Source organism: Jaculus jaculus, chromosome X (genome assembly GCF_020740685.1).
Source record: "Jaculus jaculus isolate mJacJac1 chromosome X, mJacJac1.mat.Y.cur, whole genome shotgun sequence".
Classification (NCBI taxonomy): Eukaryota; Metazoa; Chordata; class Mammalia; order Rodentia; family Dipodidae; genus Jaculus; species Jaculus jaculus.
The window spans coordinates 63322567-63341805 of NC_059125.1; the positions used below are offsets into that span (position 1 = coordinate 63322567).

General features: G+C 42.0%; 1 protein-coding gene and 1 non-coding gene across 2 annotated transcripts in view; one reads left to right on the forward strand and one right to left on the reverse strand.

The window, feature by feature from the left end:
- Taf1 (TATA-box binding protein associated factor 1) overlaps positions 1 to 19239 on the forward strand; it is a 108288-nt gene that overhangs the window by 48507 nt on the left and 40542 nt on the right. The window contains 7 exon segments of the mRNA XM_012949308.2: positions 7330 to 7479; positions 7649 to 7768; positions 8016 to 8191; positions 10928 to 11106; positions 14047 to 14260; positions 14805 to 14970; positions 15872 to 16083. Of these exon segments, the coding sequence (XP_012804762.2) occupies positions 7330 to 7479; positions 7649 to 7768; positions 8016 to 8191; positions 10928 to 11106; positions 14047 to 14260; positions 14805 to 14970; positions 15872 to 16083 (1217 nt within the window).
- Positions 4589 to 4690, reverse strand: LOC123456873. Its single transcript, XR_006634746.1, has one exon. It is a non-coding gene; the product is annotated as a U6 spliceosomal RNA (small nuclear RNA).

Genomic DNA, 19239 nt, shown 5'->3' on the forward strand with positions numbered 1-19239 from the left:
TTGAACTTACAGCGATCCTCCTACCCCTGCCTCCCAAGTGCTGGGATTAAAAGTGTGTGACACCATGCCTGGCTCTATTTTTTTTTTTTTTAGTTTAGAGAGAGACAGAGAGAATTGGCTTGTCATGACCTCAGCCACTGCAATCGAACTCCAGATGTTTGCGTCTCCTAGTGGGCATGTGCAAACTTGCACTTGCCTCACCTTTGTGCATCTGGCATATGCGGGATCTAAAGAGTCGAACATGGGTCCTTAGGCTTCACAGGCAAGCACCTCAATTGCTAAGTCACCTCTCCAGCCCAATGTATGTTTTTTTCCAAGTTATTTATTTTTTTCTTAATTTTTCTTAACATTTTCCATGATTATAAAAAATATCCCATGGAAAATACCCTCCCTCCTGCCCCACTTTCCCCTTTGAAATTCCATTCTCCATCATATCCCCTTCCCATCTCAATCAATCTCTCTTTTATTTTGATGTCATGATCTTTTCCTCCTATTATAATGGTCTTGTTCAGGCACTATGAGGTCATGGATATCCAGGCCATTTTATGTCTGGAGGGAGCACATTGTAAGGAGTCCTACCCTTCCTTTGGCTCTTACATTCTTTTTGCCACCTCTTACACATTAGACCCTGAGCCTTGGAAGGTGTGATCACGATGTTACTCAGTACTCCAGTCACTTCTTTCCAGCACTATGATGCCTTCTGAATCATCCCAAGGTCACTGCCATCTGACAAGAGAAGATTCTCTACCCAAAGTGAGAGTAGCATTAATATAAGGGTATAAATATTAAGAGAAGTGCTTACTAGGCAGTTTGATAAGCATAGTATATACATTTTTCCAGACATCAGCAGATGTTACACCTCTAGGGTTCATGATTACCCCTGTTTTAAGTTTTCAGTATCAGGGTTGTGTTCCCCCCCCCATGGAGCTGGCCTCCAGTCCAATTGGAAGGCAGTTGGTTTCCACCCTGACAGACATGCCACTATTCACCCGTTGGCTCATTTGGCCCGTCTGGCCAAATACAAGGCTTGCAGTGTCTACTGTTGAGTATCTTCACTGGTGGTATCTCTTTCTCCCATTGAACTACATGTAGAATAGCTTCTTCCAGCTTTCTGTCAGCTAGTCTACATGGAGGAGGTTATCAGCTCAGTTCCAGCGGGATTTCTCAGTGGCCTTGCAGCCCAAGTATGTGGAGTCTTCAGCAATAGGGTCTTACCATCTATTCCTGGTGGGAAACCAAGGGCCTTAGCAATGGCCTATAATGTTTTGGGGGCATGAGGGACCTCCCTGGCCAACAAATCACTGGTGGTATCCCATCCCTGGCACTGAAAATTTTCTAACAACGATCTATGGCTCCTGAGTGTTCCCCAATGTATGTTTTTAAATTGTGGCAAAAAGCTGCCTGTGGTGGGCTATGCCTTTAATTCCAGCCCTTAGGAGACTGAGGCCATAGACTGCTTTAAGTTCAAGGCCAGACTGGGCCTAGTGAGTTTTAGGCACTCTGGTCTATAACCTTGACACGATACCCCTCCAAAGACATAAATAAAAAATGGCGATAAACTATATATCAAATTTAGCACCTTTAAGTGTACAGTTCAGTATTGTTAAAGACATTCACATTGTTTTGCAACCATCTCCAGAATTCCTCTCTCTCTCTTTTTTTTTTTTGGTTTTTCAAAGTTAGGTCTTGCTCTAGCCCAGGCTGACCTGAAATTCAGTATGTAGTTTCTACATGACCTTCGGGTAGTGATCCTCCTACCTCTGCCTACCAACTGATGGGACTAAAGGCATGTATCACCATGCCCAGCTTCCTTATCTTTTATGATGCTTAAGCCGTACTACTGCACTAACAAGGTACTTCCATATCTTTTAAAACTGAAAAACTCGGGCTGGAGAGATGGTTTAGCAGTTAAGCGCTTGCCTATGAAGCCTGAGGACCCCGGTTCAAGGCTCGATTCCCCAGGACCCGCGTTAGCCAGATGCACAAGGGGGCGCAAGCATCTGGATTTCGGTTTTCAGTGGCTGGAGGCCCTGGCGCGCCCATTCTTTATCTCTGTCTTTCTATCTCTGTCTGCCGCTCTCAAATAAGTAAAAATAAACAAAAATTTTAAAGGAAAACTCCATACCTATTAAATACTCTTTCCCTAGACACTAACAAATATCAGTAACACCAATCTATTTTTGTGAATTTCATGGTTTAAATATCTCAGATTTGGTGCATGGTGTGGTGGCTTTATGCCTATTACCCTATGCTGTGGTTTGGTTTTTGGTTTTGTTTGTTTTTGTTTTTTTCTGAGACAGGATCTCATGTAGTCCAGGCTGGCCTTAAATTTGCTACTTGATTGAGAATGACCTTGAATTGTGTAATCCTTCTTTTACTTCCCAAATGCTGAGATTACATTTTCTTGAAAGTTTTCTGCTATGTTTTCTTCAAAGAGCATTACTGTTTTACATTAGGCCTTTGATCTGTTTTTAGTTTCTTTTTATGTTGAAACTTAGGGTCTAAGTACATTATTTTGCACAGGAACCTCTCATTTTCAAAGCGCCAGTGGGTGAATATGTAGGTTGTTGTTTTAGTAGATTCTTCCCTTTCCCTTCCCTTCCCCTTCCTCTTTTCTCGTCTCCCAAGATAGGTATTATGTGTCCCAGACTATCCTTAAACTCAATGTAATCTTCCTGTCACTTGCTCCCAAGTGCCATCATGCCCAGTTGTATGCCATGCTGGGAATTGAACCAATGGCTTTATGCATGGAATGCAAACACCTTACCAAATGAGTTCTATCCCAAGCCCATCTCCTTTTCAAAAAGTTTATTTATAAGACAGCAAGAAGGGGAGAAAGAGAAAAGGAGAATGGGCACACCAGGGCCCCTGACCACTGCAAACATACTACAGACAGCAAGAGTCTTAATTGCTATATTATCTCTCCAGCCTGCCTGCCCTTCCTTCCTTCCTTCCTTTCTTTTTTTGTTCTTTTGTTCTTTTTTTTTTTTTTTTGAGACAGAATCAAGAAGCCCAGGCTGACCTCAAGCTGACTGTTTAAGGCTGGCCTTGAACTTATGGCGATCCCTCTTACCTCTGCATCCCAAGTGCTGCGATTAAAGGTGTGTGCCACCTTGCCTGACTTTCTTAGTATTTTTTTAATTTACTTGTGTGTGTGTGTGTGTGTGTGTCTCTCTCTCACACACACACACTCACACCAGGCCTTTTGGCCCTGTAAACAAAAAGAAGATGCTTATGCCACTTTCTTTGTTCAGTTTATGTTGGTGGCTTGGTAATTGAACCTGGGCCAGTAGACTTTTCAGGCAAGTACCTCTTAACCACTAGTACAGAGAAAAACTTTCTAGTTACTGTTTTTTTTTAAATTTTTTAAAATTTATTTATTTGAGAGCGACAGTCACAGAGAGAAAGAAAGATAGAGGCAGAGAGAGAGAATGGGCGCGCCAGGGCTTCCAGCCTCTGCAAACGAACTCCAGACGCGTGCGCCCCCTTGTGCATCTGGCTAACATGGGACCTGGGGAACCGAGCCTTGAACCGGGGTCCTTAGGCTTCACAGGCAAGCGCTTAACCGCTACGCCATCTCTCCAGCCCAAGCTACTGGTTTTAATTTTTGAAAATTTTTATTCATTTTTAAAGATTTATTTATTTATTTGAGACGGAGAGAAAGAGACAGACAAACAGATAGAATGGGTGCTCCAGAGCTTGTGGCCACTGCAAACGAACTCCAGATGCATGTGCCACCATGTACATCTGGCTTACGTGGACCTGGAGAATTGAACCTGGGTCCTTAGGCTACATAGACATGTACCTTAACTGCTAAGCCATATCTCCAGCCCTTTATTCTTTGTGTGTGTGTGTGTGTGTGTGTGTGATCTGAGAGGGTAGAGTATGGATGTCCCAGGGCTTCTTGCTGCTGCAAACAAACTCTAGCAGTGTGTTCCACTTTGTACATCTGGAGAATTGAACCTAGGCTCATAGGCTTTGCAAGCAGTGCCTTTAACTGGTGAACCATCTCCCCAGCCTGTTTTACTTTTTGGTTTTTCAAGGTAGGGTCTCATTCTAGCTCAGGCTGACCTGGAATTCACTATGTAGTGGCAGGGTAGCTTCGAACTCATGGAGATCCTCCTACCTCTGTCTCTCAAGTGCTGGGATTAAAGGCATGTGCCACCACACCTGGCTCTGTTTTACTTTATAAAAATATTTTTATTTATTTATGTGCAAGCAGAAAGAGATTGAAGAGAGAGAATGAGCACACCAGGGCCTCCAGCTGTGCAAACAAACTCCAGATGCATGTACCACTTTGTGACACATCTAGCTTTATGTGGGTCCTGGGGAATCCAACTCATGTTAGTAGGCTTTGCATGCAAATACCTTAACTGCTGAGCCAGTTTTCCAGCCCACGTTTTACTTTTGTAAAATTTCATTGTTGTTTTTTCAAGGCAGCATCTCATTCTAGACCTGGATGACCTGAAACTTAATCTGTAGTCCCAGGCTGACCTAAAACTGAGTGATTTGACTACCTCTGTCTTCCTAGTGCTGGGATTACAGGTGTATGCCACCATGCCCGGGCTTTTGATTATTATTATTTTTTTAAAATATGGAACGCTTCACGAATTTGCGTGTCATCCTTGCGTTGGGGCCATGTTAATCTTCTCTGTATTGTTCTCTGTATATGTGCTGCCGAAGTGAGCACCTTTTGATTATTTTTATATGTATTTATTTTATTTAAGAGAGACAGAAAGAGGCAGATAGAGAGATGGGGGACAGAGAGAATGGGCTTACCAGAGCCTCCAGCCACTGCAAATGAACTCCAGATGCATGTGCCACCTTGTGCCTTTTGGTTACATGGGCCCTGGGGAATCAAACCTACGTTCTTTGACTTTCCAGGCAAGTGCCTTAATTGCTAAGCCATCTGTGCAGCCCTTGATTTAAAAAGTTGTTTAGATAAGAGAACATTACTTTATATACATCTGACTCAAATTCACCCTACTGACTTTTTTGTCCACACACACTTGCGTGTGTTGTGCATGTGTGTGTTCATGTATGCATGGGCTCACATGTGCATATGGTGCATATGGAGGCCAGAGGACAACCTTGGGTTTCATCTTCAGGAACGTTGTCAGTCTTCTTTGAGACAGGGTCTTGCTTGCCTAGAGGTCATAAGTTAGGCTAAACTTGCTGGCCAGTGAGCCCCAGATACCCCACCTATCTCTTCTTCCCCTGAGCTAAGATTATAGGTACCTGCAACCATGTCCAGCATCTTGCATGGGTTCTGGGAATCAAACTCAGGTCCTCATGCCTGTATAGTAGGCACTTTACATACTGAGCTATCTCCCCAGTTTTATGGATATTGAAGATTTTGGGTAAAATTGTGACTTGCCAATTGGACAGTTATTTGATTTGCTTTCTGGGAAGATGATTCAAGATTTGAGGGCTATACAGCTAGGTGTAGTAAGGACTGTGTGAAACTTTTGCAGAAGTCCAGGGATTAATGCTTAAAGATAAGGTCTCATTTAGCCCAAGCTGGTCTGTACTGGCTTTGTAGTGAAGGCTGCCCTTTAATAGTGCTGGGATTACAGGCATAAGTCATCACACCTGGCATCATCATTATTATTATTGTTATTATTATTATTATTCCAGGGATGGCCTCGCTCTAGCTCAGGCTGCCATGGAATTCACTATGTAGTCTCAGGGAGGCCTGGAACTCATGGCAGTTCTCTTACATATGCCTCCTGAGTCCTGGGATTAAAAGTGTGCATCACCATGCCTGGATTGTGTGATCTTTTAAAACAAAAACTTGATAATACCAGTCTGGTGTTAAGAAACTTTATGGCTTTTTATTTTCTAAGGTTCTTAGCTAGCCTTGACTGCATAAGAAGTTTGAAGTCAGCCTAGCCTGAGCTACATGAGACCCTATCTGAAACAGAACAAAACAGTGGAAAGGAGTCCTTAGTTTCTATATGATTTGAGTCTTGCATATATGAATAAGTTCTTTTCTCTGCCAGTACCACCTAGACTCTGGTTTTTAAATTTTTATCTATTTATTTGAGAGGGGGGTCAGATAGAGAGAAGCGGTGTGCCAGGGCCTCCAACCACTGCAAATGAACTCCAGACACAGGCACCACCCTTGAACATGTGGTTTATGTGGGTACTGGGAAATCAAACCCAGCTCATTAGGCTTTGCAGCCAAGTCCTTTAACTGCTAAGCCATCTCTCCAGCCGCATTAGATACAATTTTATGAATTACTTGAATTTTTTTAAATTGTACTTTACTATAATTTTGAGATTGGTGTGAAAATTGACATTGTATACAAATTTAATTAAGAATTTTGTTGAGCCAGGCGTGGTGGCACACACCTTTAATCCCAGCACTCTGAAGGCTGAGGTAGAAGGATGACCTTCAGTTTGAGTCTAACCTGAGACTGCATAGCTCAGTTAGTAAAGTGCTTGCCTAGCATGTAGGAGACCCTAGATTTGATCTTCCTCACAGAATAAAAAGTATGGTAACACATATCTGTAATCCTAGGTCCCTGGAGATGGAAGGAATAGGATCAGAAGTTCAGGGTCATATTTCAGCTATATATGGAGTTCCAGACAAGCCAGGACTAGAGACCCTGTTTCAAAAAAATGCCATTTGAGGGATGGAGAAATGGCTTAGTGGATAAGCTGCCTGCCTGCAAAGACAAAGGACCCAGGTTCGATTCCCCAACTCACATAAACCAGATGCACAAGGTGGCACATGCATCTGGAGCTTGCAGCTCTAAAGGCATGCCCATTCTCTTTCGATCTGCCTATATCTCTCTTCTTTTCTCTCTCAAATAAATAAATAATGCCATTGAACATTTGGATGATAAATTCAGTCATCCTAGCTTTGGACATCATGGGAGATACTACCTTTAAGAACACTTAGTGAAGTCCACAATTTCTCATATTTTTTTATAGCCTAGTTGTGCTCTTGACTTCTACTTAATATCATGATCTAAGTACATAGAAGTGAGCCAAACATTGTATAGACATCTTTAACTTGATATATGGATAACTTAAATAAAAATAAAAGCCGGGCGTGGTGGCGCACACCTTTAATCCCAGCACTTGGGAGGCAGAGGTAGGAGGACGACCATGATTTCGAGGCCACCCTGAGATGACGTAGTGAATTCCATCCAGGTCAGCCTGGGCCAGAGTGAGACCCTACCTCGAAAAACAAACAAAAAAAAACAACAAAAAGTATGAAAAATGTTCAGTGTAATCATTCTATCTTTCTAGGTAGTGGTTAGGCATGGAGCAAATGTTCCATATTCCATATATTCCTGAGAATCTTTTTCTGTACCTCAGGTCCGCACTGCTCCTTGGAATACCACAAGAGCTTTCATTGCTGCCATGAAGGGCAAATGTCTCCTAGAAGTGACTGGGGTGGCAGATCCTACAGGCTGTGGTGAAGGATTCTCCTATGTGAAGATTCCAAACAAACCAACACAGCAGAAGGTAAGACTCTTTGAATTTCTAGGAGATAAACCATAAGAGGAAGATATGAGGATTGAGGAGTAGAAATGAATAGTGAAGAGCCTGGAATGTGGTTGATTTGGCAGAATGACATAGATACCTACAGTAAGGAATTCATCCTGGTATTCACACTTGTTTTTCTTTGAGGAAGGATGATAAGGAGCCTCAGCCAGTGAAGAAGACAGTGACAGGAACAGATGCAGATCTTCGTCGCCTTTCTCTGAAAAACGCCAAGCAACTTCTTCGTAAATTTGGTGTGCCTGAGGAAGAGGTGGGTCTAGAAGAAAACTTAGGGGCTCAGAGATGCTTTGTATATAAATAGACTTGGAAGCTGATGTGAAGTTTCTATGTGATTTAGATCATGATAGGCCCTCTATAGTTCCCCAAAACTTTGTTTAATCTGCTTTGAGATGATTTTTTGTTTGTTTGTTTTGGTGTATATCTCCAATCATGGCCGTTTTTGTCTTTTGAAATCCCTGAATAATTTGTGTATATATAGTTGTATGTTTGTCTCGTAGATTAAAAAGTTGTCTCGCTGGGAAGTTATTGATGTGGTACGCACGATGTCAACAGAGCAGGCTCGCTCTGGAGAAGGGCCCATGAGCAAATTTGCCCGTGGATCAAGGTTTTCTGTGGCTGAACATCAAGAACGTTACAAAGAGGAATGCCAGCGTATCTTTGATCTACAGAACAAGTATGCTGTTTCAGTGCTTTTTAAAAGTGTAGGCCAGAAAGCAGAGGGACGGTTTTCGATTAGTTTTATTTTAGAAGTGCTAAAGATAAAACTAACAATCTTGTACCAACCAGGCAAATGTTCTGTCACAGATTTTTCCCTAGCCTCTAGATACTGTTTTTTTTTTTTAACTTGTTGTTGACAAGTTCCTTACATACAGATAATATACCATGATCATATCCCCCCTCCCTCCATACATCTTTCCCCTTCCCAAATTCTGCCTCCAGTGAATCCCTTTTTTCAAATGGTGTTTCTTTTATTTTATGTCATCATTTTTCCCTTCTGTTATACAGGTCTTGTGTAGATAGTATCAGCCACTGTAAGGTCATGAATACCATGACCACTTTTGTGTCTGGAAGAATTATTGCAAAACACTTCTTTTGTCTCTTACATTCTTTCTGCCACCTCTTTTATAATGATCCTGAGCATGCTTTTGGCTTAAATCATTTTAAAAAATATTTTGTTTTTATTTATTAGAGAGGGAGAGAGAGAATGGGCATGCCATTGCTTCTAGACACTGCAAACAAACTCCAGATTCATGTGTCACCATGTGCATTGGGCTTACATGGGATCTGGAGAATCAAACCCAGGTCCTTAGGCTTTACTGGCAAGCACCTTAACCACTAAGCCACCTCTCCAACCCAGCTTAAATCGTTTTGGGGGATGGAGAGATGGCTCAGCAGTTAAGACACTTGCCTACAAAGCCTAAGATCCTGGGTTTGATTCCTCAGTACCCACATAAAGCTAGATGCTCAAGGTAACATGTATCTGGACTTCGTTTGTAGTAACTAGAGGTTCTGGTGTGCTTATTCTCTTACTCTTTTACTCCCTTCCACCTCCCCCTCCCTTTGCCTGCCTCTTTCTGTCTCTCTCTCTCAAATAAATAAGTAATTTTTAAAAAATCTTTTTAAAATTTATTTGTATGTGTGTTTAAGGGGGTTATGCCAGGGTCTCTTGCTGGTGCAAATGAACCCCTGTGTGGCTTAATATCTAGGTTCTGTGGCAGCTTTTATGTTCTAACTTGGGCTGGGCCTGACATTCTTTACAGTAGTAATAGGTGACAGGGTTTTCTTTGGAAGACTTTGTTGTGACAGAATAGTAATGTACTATTAAAAATGATCCATGAGGGAGGCTGGAGGGATGGCTTAGCAGTTAAGGCATTTGCCTGCAAAGCTAAAGGACCCAGGTTCAATTCCCCAGGACCCATGTTAGCCAGATGAACAAGAGGATGCACGCGTCTGGAGTTCGTCTACAGTGGCTGAGGCCCTGGCATGCCCATCTCCACTCTGTCTTTCTACGTCCCTCACTGTCTTTTCCTCCCTCCCCCTTTCTCTGTCAAATAAATAAAAATATAAGAAAAAAATGACCCATGATGGGCTGGAAAGATGGCTTGGCTACAAAGCCTCAGGACCCAGGTTCCATTCCCCAGTCCCCACATAAGCCACATGAACATGGGTATATGCATATGGAGTTTGTTAGCAGTGGCTAGAGGTCTTGGTGTGCCCATTCCCTTTATCTGCCTCTGCCTTTCTCTTTCTCTCTTTCAAATAAATAAAATATTTTTAAATGACCCATAGGGGACTAGAGAGATGGCTTAGTGGCAAAGGTGCTTGTCTGTGAAGCCCAGGGACCCGGGTTTGATTCTCCAGGTCCCTCGTAAGCCAGATGCACATGGTGGCGCATGCCTCTGGAGTTCGTTTGTAGTGGCTGGAAGCCCTGGTGCGCCCATATTCATTCATTTTCTCTGACTTTAATAAATAAATAAATAAAATGATCCATGGGACTGGCTATGGTGGCACACACCTTTAATCCCAGCACTTGAGAGGCCTACTTAGGAGGATCATTGTGAGTTTGCGGCTAGCCTAAGACTAATTCCAGGTCATCCTGGGCTAGAGTGAGACCTTACCTCAAAAAGGGGGGGGGGGGAGTCCTGGAGAGATGGCTCAGCAGTTAAGGCTCTTACCTACAAAGTCTAAGGACTCAGATTTGATTCCCCAGTACCCATCTAAGCCAGATGCTCAAGGTGGCACATGCATCTGGAGTTCATTTGCAGTGGTTGGAGGCCCTGGTGTGCTCATTCTCTCTATCTTCCCTCTCTCTCTTTCTCTCTCTCAAATACATAAAAAATAAAATACTTTTTAAAAAGATCTATGGGGCTATGACGATATCATGTTTGGTAAAGTCCTTGCCTTGCAAACATGAGGGCCTGGATTAGATCCCAGACCCACATAAAAGTGCTCGGCATGGTGCCATATACTTGTAATGCCAGTGCTGGGGAGGCAGACAGGTTAATCCCTGAGGGTTGCTGACTGGCCAGTCTGGCCTAATTGGTGAACTCCAAGCCAAAGAAAGACCCTGATTAAAAGAGAAAGGTAGATGACATACCCGAGGTTGTTATCTAGCCCAGGCTGACCTGGAATTCACTATGGAGTCTCAGGGTGGCCTCGAATTCATGGCGATCCTCTGATTTATTTATTTGAGAGAGAGAGAGAATGGGCATGCCAGGACCTCCAGCCATTGCAAATTAACTCCAGATGAATGTGCACCCTTGTGCATCTGGCTTACTTGGCTCCTGGAGAGTCGAACCTGGGTCCTTTGGCTTTGCAGGCAAATGCCTTAACCACTAAGTCATCTCTCCAGCCCTCTTTCTACACCTTTATATTTCCTTTGTTTTAATTTAATTTTTTCTCATGTGAGGGTTTTGTCATCAACTGAAGTCTTATCAACTGACACAGACAGCAGTTCAGCTGAAGACAGTGATTTTGAAGAAATGGGAAAGAATATTGAGAATATGCTGCAAAACAAGAAAACCAGCTCTCAGCTGTCTCGTGAAAGGGAGGAGCAGGAACGGAAGGAACTACAACGGATGCTACTTGGTGAGGGTATTGATGGCTTCACAAAAAAGAAAGAGGATCCAAAAAAGGGCATAAGGGCGGAGAGAGAGCTTAGCAGTAAGGCACTTGCCTGCAAAGACAAAGGACCCAGGTTCGATTCCCCAATACCCATGTAAAGCCAGATGTACAAGGTGGCACATGAATTTGGAGTTCGTTTGCAGTGGCTGGAGGGAGGTTTTGGCACACCCGTTGTCTCTCTACCTGCCTCTCAAATAAATAAAATGTAAAAAGGGGGTTATAAATAACTGCAAACTATTACTGAGTCAAAAAGCTGGAGACAAAGTAGATAGTATAAAACGCCTGAAGGGCTGGAGGGATGGCTTAGTGGTTAAGGCGTTTGCCTGCATAGAAGCCAAAGGACCCAGATTCGATTCCCCAGGACCCATGTTAGCCAGATGTACAAGGGGTCACTCATGTCGAGTTTGTTTGCAGTGGCTGGAGGCCCTGGCACGCCCATTCTTTGCTCACTATCTCTTTCTCTGTCAAATAAATAAAAATATTTTTTAAAAGCCTGTTGCCAGACGTGGGAGTTGCACACCTTTAATCCCAGCACTTGGGAGGCAGAGGTAGGAGGAGTGCCATGAGTTCAAGGCCACCCTGAGTACAGAGTGAATTCCAGGTCAGCCTGGGCTAGATTGAGACCCTACCTCAAAAAACAAACAAAACAAACAACAAAAAAAGTCTATAGATGAATTAGAAATTTCTATAAACTGAACACTAGGTTGGTTTGTTGGGGCAAATTGGAAAGATGCTTTCAATCTATTGCGTCTTCTGTATGTGTTAGGTACTTGACCAAGCCAGGGATACCACTACTATATTTTAAATCAGCTTTCTTCTGGACATTCATCCTATAGGGTAAGCATTTTAAAAATATAGAATCTGGCTAGGTGTGGTGCATGCCTATAATCCCAGCCCTTTAGAGGCTGAGGCAGGGCAATTGTGAGTTCAAACCAAACTTGGGCTACATAGCAAGACCCTACCTTTACAGATCCAAAAACTTAAATAAAATATAGAGCCAGGCGTGGTGATACATGCCTTTAATCCCAGCACTTGGGAGGCAGAGATTGGAAGATCACTGTGAATTCAAGGCCATTCTGAGCCAATGTAGTGAATTTCAGGTAAGCCTGGGCTAAAGTGAGACCCTACCTAAAAAAAAATAAATAAATAAGTGAAATACATTAAAATAAAATATAGAATCTAAATTAATTTGCAAGGTTGCCTTTAAATTCTGTAATTACATGTAAAATTCTATACAAGTATACAATTTGTGCATAGTTTCATGGCTTTCAAAAGAATCTCACAGGAGTCTTAGTCCCTAAAAGTAGATAAAAATCATCCACTAAAATTTGCAGAAGTTGATAGTGGAAACAGTGGATAATGAGGTCCCCATGGCATTTCTTTTTTTTTTTTTTTTTCGAGGTAGGGTCTCACTCTAGCCCAGGCTGACCTGGAATTCACTATGGAGTCTCAGGGTGGCCTCGAACTCACGGCAATCCTCCTGCCTCTGCTTCCTGAATGCTGGGATTAAAGGCATGCACCACCACGCCTGGCCCCCATGGCATTTCTTTATTTTTATTTTTATTTATTTATTTGAGAGTGACAGAGAAAGAAAGAGGCAGATAGAGAGAATGGGCGCGCCAGGGCCTCCAGCCACTGCAAACGAACTCCAGATGCGTCCGCCCCCCTTGTGCATCCGGCTAACGTGGGTCCTGGGGAATCGAGCCGCGAACAGGGGTACTTAGGTTTCACAGGCAAGCGCTTAACTGCTAAGCCATCTCTCCAGCCCCCCCATGGCATTTCTAATACTAGATGCTAAGCTGACAGTTGAACACATGGGTGTAGACACTGAGAGGATAAAGTGTAAGGATGAGTATTCAAGTAACCATTATCACTTACACTAGTCTTACCTTTGTCTTGCCATCTCTGTCAAAGTTTTATACAATTTCTTTGTTTTGGTTGCTTTGTCAAGAGAAATGTCCCTTGCAACATTTTGGTCCTCTGGGACTTTACTAATGTGGTCCTAGACCACAGTATGTATAACTATCTACATTTTTACAAGATCTCTAAGGTGGTTCCTATGCAAATTTGAGAAGCATATACTAAGTCTTAAAGAACACGGACTTGGGCTGGAAAGATTTGCTTAGCCGTTAAGGTGCTTGCTTGTGAAGCCTGATGGATGGGCTTGTGGCCAGATGCACAAAGTGGTGCGTGTGTCTGGAGTTCATTTGGCAGGAGGCCCTGGTGCTCCTACTCTCTCTGCCAGGTAAGGTGATGCATGCCTTTAATTCCAGCACTCAGGAGGCTAAGGTAGGAGGATTGCCGTGAGTTTGAGATCTTGACTACATTGTGAATTTCCCAGGCTAGCCTGGGTTAATGCCAGACCCTACCTCAGGAAAAAAAAAAAAAAAAAGAGAGAGAGAGAGAGAGAAATCAGGGTATGCTTTTGGCTGTGGTTCTTCGTGTGTGTGTGTGTGTGTGTGTGTGTGTGTGTGTGTGTGTGTGTGTGTGTGTGGTTTTTCAAGGTAGGGTTTTACCCTAGCCCAGGCTGATGTATAATTTACTATGTAGTCTCTGGGTAGGCTCAAACTCATGGCAATCCTCCTACCTCTGCCTCCCAAGTGCTGGGATTAAAGGCATGAGACATGAGCCACCATGCCCAGCTTTTTTTTTTTTTTTTTTTGAGGTAGTGTCCTGCTCTAGCACAGGCTGTAATTCACTATGTAGTCTCAGGGTAGCCTCAAACTCTTGACAGTCTTCCTACCTCTGCTTCCTGACTGCATGCTATGATTAAAGACCTCCAACACTCCTGGCTTGGCTCATGGTTTTGTAGCATATTGAACTTCAGTGTCTCCATTCAACCCCAAGAAAATTGTTATATGAGTTATAGGGGGAAATGTTTAGAATTATTTTTCTGTCTTGCAGCAGCAGGTTCAGCAGCATCAGGAAATAATCACAGAGACGATGACACAGCTTCTGTGACTAGCCTTAACTCCTCTGCCACTGGCCGCTGTCTGAAGATTTATCGTACATTTCGGGATGAAGACGGGAAGGAGTATGTTCGCTGTGAGACAGTCCGAAAACCAGCTGTTATTGATGCCTATGTGCGTATAAGGACCACAAAAGATGAGGAATTTATGTGAGTTTGATTTACCACTTTTGAATGTGCCAGGAAGAGTAATAACAATGAGGACAAGAGTATGTGTTTCAGTTGTAGTGACAGGAATCTACACAGTTGTCCGTGGTAGTCTGTCATAATTGAAATTTTTCTTGGGTTTGAATAGAGCCAAATCATCAGGAAAATTCCATGTTTGCAACATTGGCATTCTTGTTGGTTTGTCAAAAATCTCAGGGGAAACCTATAATATTACCATTCATGAAGATAAAGGAAGGAGATTATGAGTTCCAGGCTAGTCTAGACTACATAGTGGTTTCCAGATCAGCCTGGGCTTCAAAGCAAAACTTGTTAAAGAAAAAAAAAAAAAACTTAGCGATTACTAAGGACTTCATCTGGCAGAAATTCCTCTCTCTAGATGGAGGGCTGGTTTCATGGGAGATGTAGAATGGCAGGTAGTTTATTTTATCTTGGATGGGTGACTTTGGTTCTGATATGGAAGCTTTTAGGATCTTTAGGTTTGCTTATGGTCCTGTGATTTTTTTCCCCTTCTCTCCCTGTTATTCAGTCGAAAATTTGCCCTTTTTGATGAGCAACATCGAGAAGAGATGCGAAAAGAACGACGGAGGATTCAAGAGCAACTGAGAAGGCTTAAACGGAATCAGGAAAAAGAAAAGCTTAAGGGTCCTCCTGAGAAAAAACCTAAAAAGATGAAGGAACGCCCAGACTTAAAAGTTAGTATAGAAGCCAGGCATGCTGGTGCATGCCTTTAATAACAGCATTTATTTGGGAGGCAGAGGTAGGAGAATTGCAGTGAGTTCAAGGCCACTCTGAAGATTGCTGTGAGTTGGAGGCCAGCCTGGAACTTCATAGTGAATTCCAGGTCAGCCTGGACTAGAACAAGTTCCTACCTTGAAAAAACAAAACAAATAAATAAAAGTAAGTATAAAGGACAAGCATGGTTGCACATGTATTTAAACCCAGCACTGAGGAATCCTTTGCATTCCTGGTGAACCTGGGACTATAGAGTGAGCTCTAGATCAGCCTGGGTTAGAGTTTAACCCTACCTAGAAAAAACAAATACCAAAAAAATGCTACTTAATAAATGAAGCAAAGAAGAAAAAAAAAAGCTGTACCATATATACCCATATAGGTTATTTTGTATCACTTAGTTTCAATTCCACTTACTACCAAACAATGTTCACCATAAGCTGAAGTAACTTGAGTTTAGGGAGATTGCTCAGTGGTTAAAGGCAGTTGCTTCTGAAACTTGCTGGCCTGGGTTTAATTTCTTAATACCCACGTAAAGCTTGATACATAAAGTGGAGAATGTGTCTGGATTTTGCAATGGTAAGAGGTCCTCACATTCCCTTTCTTTCATTCTCATAAATAAATTAAAAAGTTAAAAGATGAAGTAACTAGTACCATAGAAAACCATGAGCTTATCAATAGAAAATCTGGTTCTGGTTCTGCCTCTTCATAGCTCTATGACCTTAACCTATCCAAATCTGTTTTCTCTTCTGTAGAATGATACCTGTCCTGTTTTCTCCATGATGTGTATATATTTCTTACTTTCTAGTTCTAATGTCTTACAGCCTCCATATCTGTAACATGTTGATATTTTTCCTATTGCAGCTGAAATGTGGAGCATGTGGTGCCATTGGGCACATGAGAACAAACAAATTCTGTCCTCTTTACTATCAAACAAATGCTCCACCTTCCAACCCTGTTGCCATGACAGAGGAGCAGGAGGAAGAATTGGAAAAGACAGTTATTCATAATGATAATGAAGAACTTATCAAAGTTGAAGGAACCAAGATTGTCTTGGGGAAACAGCTTATTGAGAGGTAAGTAATGGCAGGCAGAGAATGTTGCAGGAGAGGTCTAGTGGAGATTGAAAATGATGATGGTTGGCAGGGATGTTCTCTAAAATGGAATTGAGAATATATAATTATTGCCAATAATAAAAGTTACATTGCTCATTAGGTTCTACTACTTGTCTTTGCACATGCTACCTAACTTTTCTGAGTCTTAGTTTCCATATTTATAAACTAAAAATACCATTAACAGAGTAGTTTTTTTAAAATCATACTAGAGATTGAACCTAAGTACCTGTACACAGTAGACAAATGCTCTACCAATCTACACTGAGCTACAACTGTGCTGGGATTTGTGCTGGGAAGGTATATACATATGTGTGTACTTGTGTACACCCTTTGCTCATGCATGGGAGGCCAGAGGAGGACATCTGGTGTTGTCCTCTAGTCCTCTTCCTTCTTATTTCCTTCAGACAGTATATCTCACTGAACCTGGAGCTCATGACATTTTTCAGGTAGTTGGGCTGACCAGCAAGCCCTAATGGTCCTCCTGTCTCCACTCACTCTGCGCTAGGACCACAGGCATGTATAGCATGTATGTCCTTAGGATCAAACTTTGATCCTCATGCTTGCACAGCAAGTGCTCTTACCCACTGTCTTCCAAGCCCTCCCCCCAACCTTTAAAATGAAAATTTGAAGGGTTTTGCTAAGGTACCCAAGCTAGCTTCAAACTTTGAATCTTCCTACATTACCTTCTTTAAAAAAAAAAATTACTTTAAGGCCAGGCATGGTGGCACATGCTATTAATCTCAGCACTTGGGAGGCAGAGGTAGGAGGATCGCTGTGAGTTTGAGGCCACCCTGAGGCTAGACTACATAGTGAATTCCAGGTCAGCCTGAACTAGAGTGAGACCCTACCTTGGAAAACCAAAATATATACATATTTTATTTGTTTATTTGAGAGAGAGAGAGAGAGAGAGAGACGGGGGGTGGGGGGGAATGAGCGCTACAGGGCCTCCAGCCACTGCAAACGAACTCCAGATGCATGTGCCACCTTGTCTGGCATATGTGGGTCCTGGGGAATTGAACCAAAGTCCTTTGGCTTTGCAGGCAAACAACTTAACTGCTAAGCCATCTCGCCAGCCTGACCTTACCTTCTTAGTAGTTGGGATTACAGACATCTACCTGGCATCAGGAAACTTAAGATAATTTTTTTAAGTATATTTTTTTTTGCAAGCATATAGATAAGAGAGGCAGACAGAGAGAATGGGTGTACTTGGACCTTCAGCCACTGGAAACGAACCCCAGATGCATGTACCATTTTGTGCATCTGGCTTACATGTGTACTGGGGAATCAAATCAGGGTCATTAGGCTTTGCAAGCAAGTTCACACTGAGCCATCTCCCCATCTCAGTTAGATAAATTTTAAGATACATTGAGACTATAAAGCATTTAATATAGTGTATAATATATCAGAAGCCGGTAGATGTTAATTCTTTCTACCTAGTCTCTTTCCAAACACTTGTAACATTTGTAAACTCCCTACCCTTTTTCTCATTTTTAAATTTAATTTTAATTGTTTTATTTTTATTTATTTGAAAGAGGCAGAGAGAGAGAGAAAGAAAGAATGAATGGGCGCACCAGGGCTGCCTGCTGCTGCAAACAAGCTCCAGATGTATGTGCCAGCTTGTGCATCTGGCTTACGTGGTTCCTGGGGAGTTGAACCTGGGTCCTTTGTCCCTGCAGGCAAGTGCCTTAACTGCTAAGCCATCTCTCCAGGTCAAACTCCCTACTCTTGAGTGTTCAGGTAATATACCATTTTAAAAAGACTGAAGATGGTGGTATATACCTGTAATCTCAGTACTTGAGAGGCAAAAGCTGGAGGATTAACAGTTTAAGGGCATGCTCAGCTACTTAGCAAGACAGCCAGGCATGGGGGCACACACCTTTAATCCCAGTACTTGGGTAGCAGAGGTAGGAGGATTGCCATGAGTTTGAGGCCTGAGACTACATAGGGACTTCCAGATCAGCCTGGGCAAGAGTGAGACCCTACCTCAAAAAAAAAAAAAAAAAACCAAAGACTGATGAGACATATAAATTATATTGTGCCTATATCTTGCCCTCAGAAAGTAGAGTAGATAATAAAATGGAGACGTTAATTTTTTTCCCGTTTTTTCTGCTTTTTATTGACAGTTTCCATAGTCCATAATAATTCCCTCCCCACTCCCACTTTCTCCCTCTCAAATCCACCCTCCATCATATCCTCCCTCTCAAATAGTCTCTCTCTTATTTTGATGTCATCATCTTTTACTCCTATTATGAAGGCCTTGTGTAGGTAGTGTCAGACACTGCATTTTTCCCATTTTATTTTACTCTTTTTAATTTTTAATTTTTTTTTAATTTTTATTAACATTTTCCATGATTATAAAATATATCCCATGGTAATTCCCTCCCTCCCCACCCCCACACTTTCCCATTTGAAATTCCATTCTCCATCATATTACCTCCCCATTACAATCATTGTAATTACATATATACAATATCAACCTATTAAGTATCCTCCTCCCTTCCTTTCTCTTCCCTTTATGATTTTTTTCCCATTTTTAATTTGAAAATTGCTGTTGAACAGTTTGAAGTACGTAATATTTCTGAATTTCACCAGTTCACATTTTGCCACATTAGCTTCATCTTTATATACCTAAAACTTTTTTTTATTTTTTATTTTATTTATTTACTAACATGTATTTTCAAAGAGAGAGAGATAATAGACACACCAGGGCTTTTAGCTACTGCAAATGAACTCCAGATGCATGTGCCATTTTATGCATCTGGCTTTACGTTGATATTGGGGAATCGAGCCTGGGGTCATTAGGCTTTGCATGCAGGGACCTTAACCACTGAGCCAAGAGCCCCTAGAACTTTATTTTTAAAAATCTGAACCATTTACAAGTAAATTTCAGGTTATCATGACATTTCATTGCTAAATTTAATGCATACACACTCTCTCCTACAAAGAGATATAACACATAATACTATTTTCAGACCTAAGAAAATTAACATTAATTTAGGTATAATGTTCAGGCCTTATTCACATTTCCTCCAGTTGTCTCATTGTCCTTGATTGCCTCCCTCCCCAGTTCTATAGCCAGCTCTAGTTCAATCTTTAATGTATTTTGAATTTGTCTTA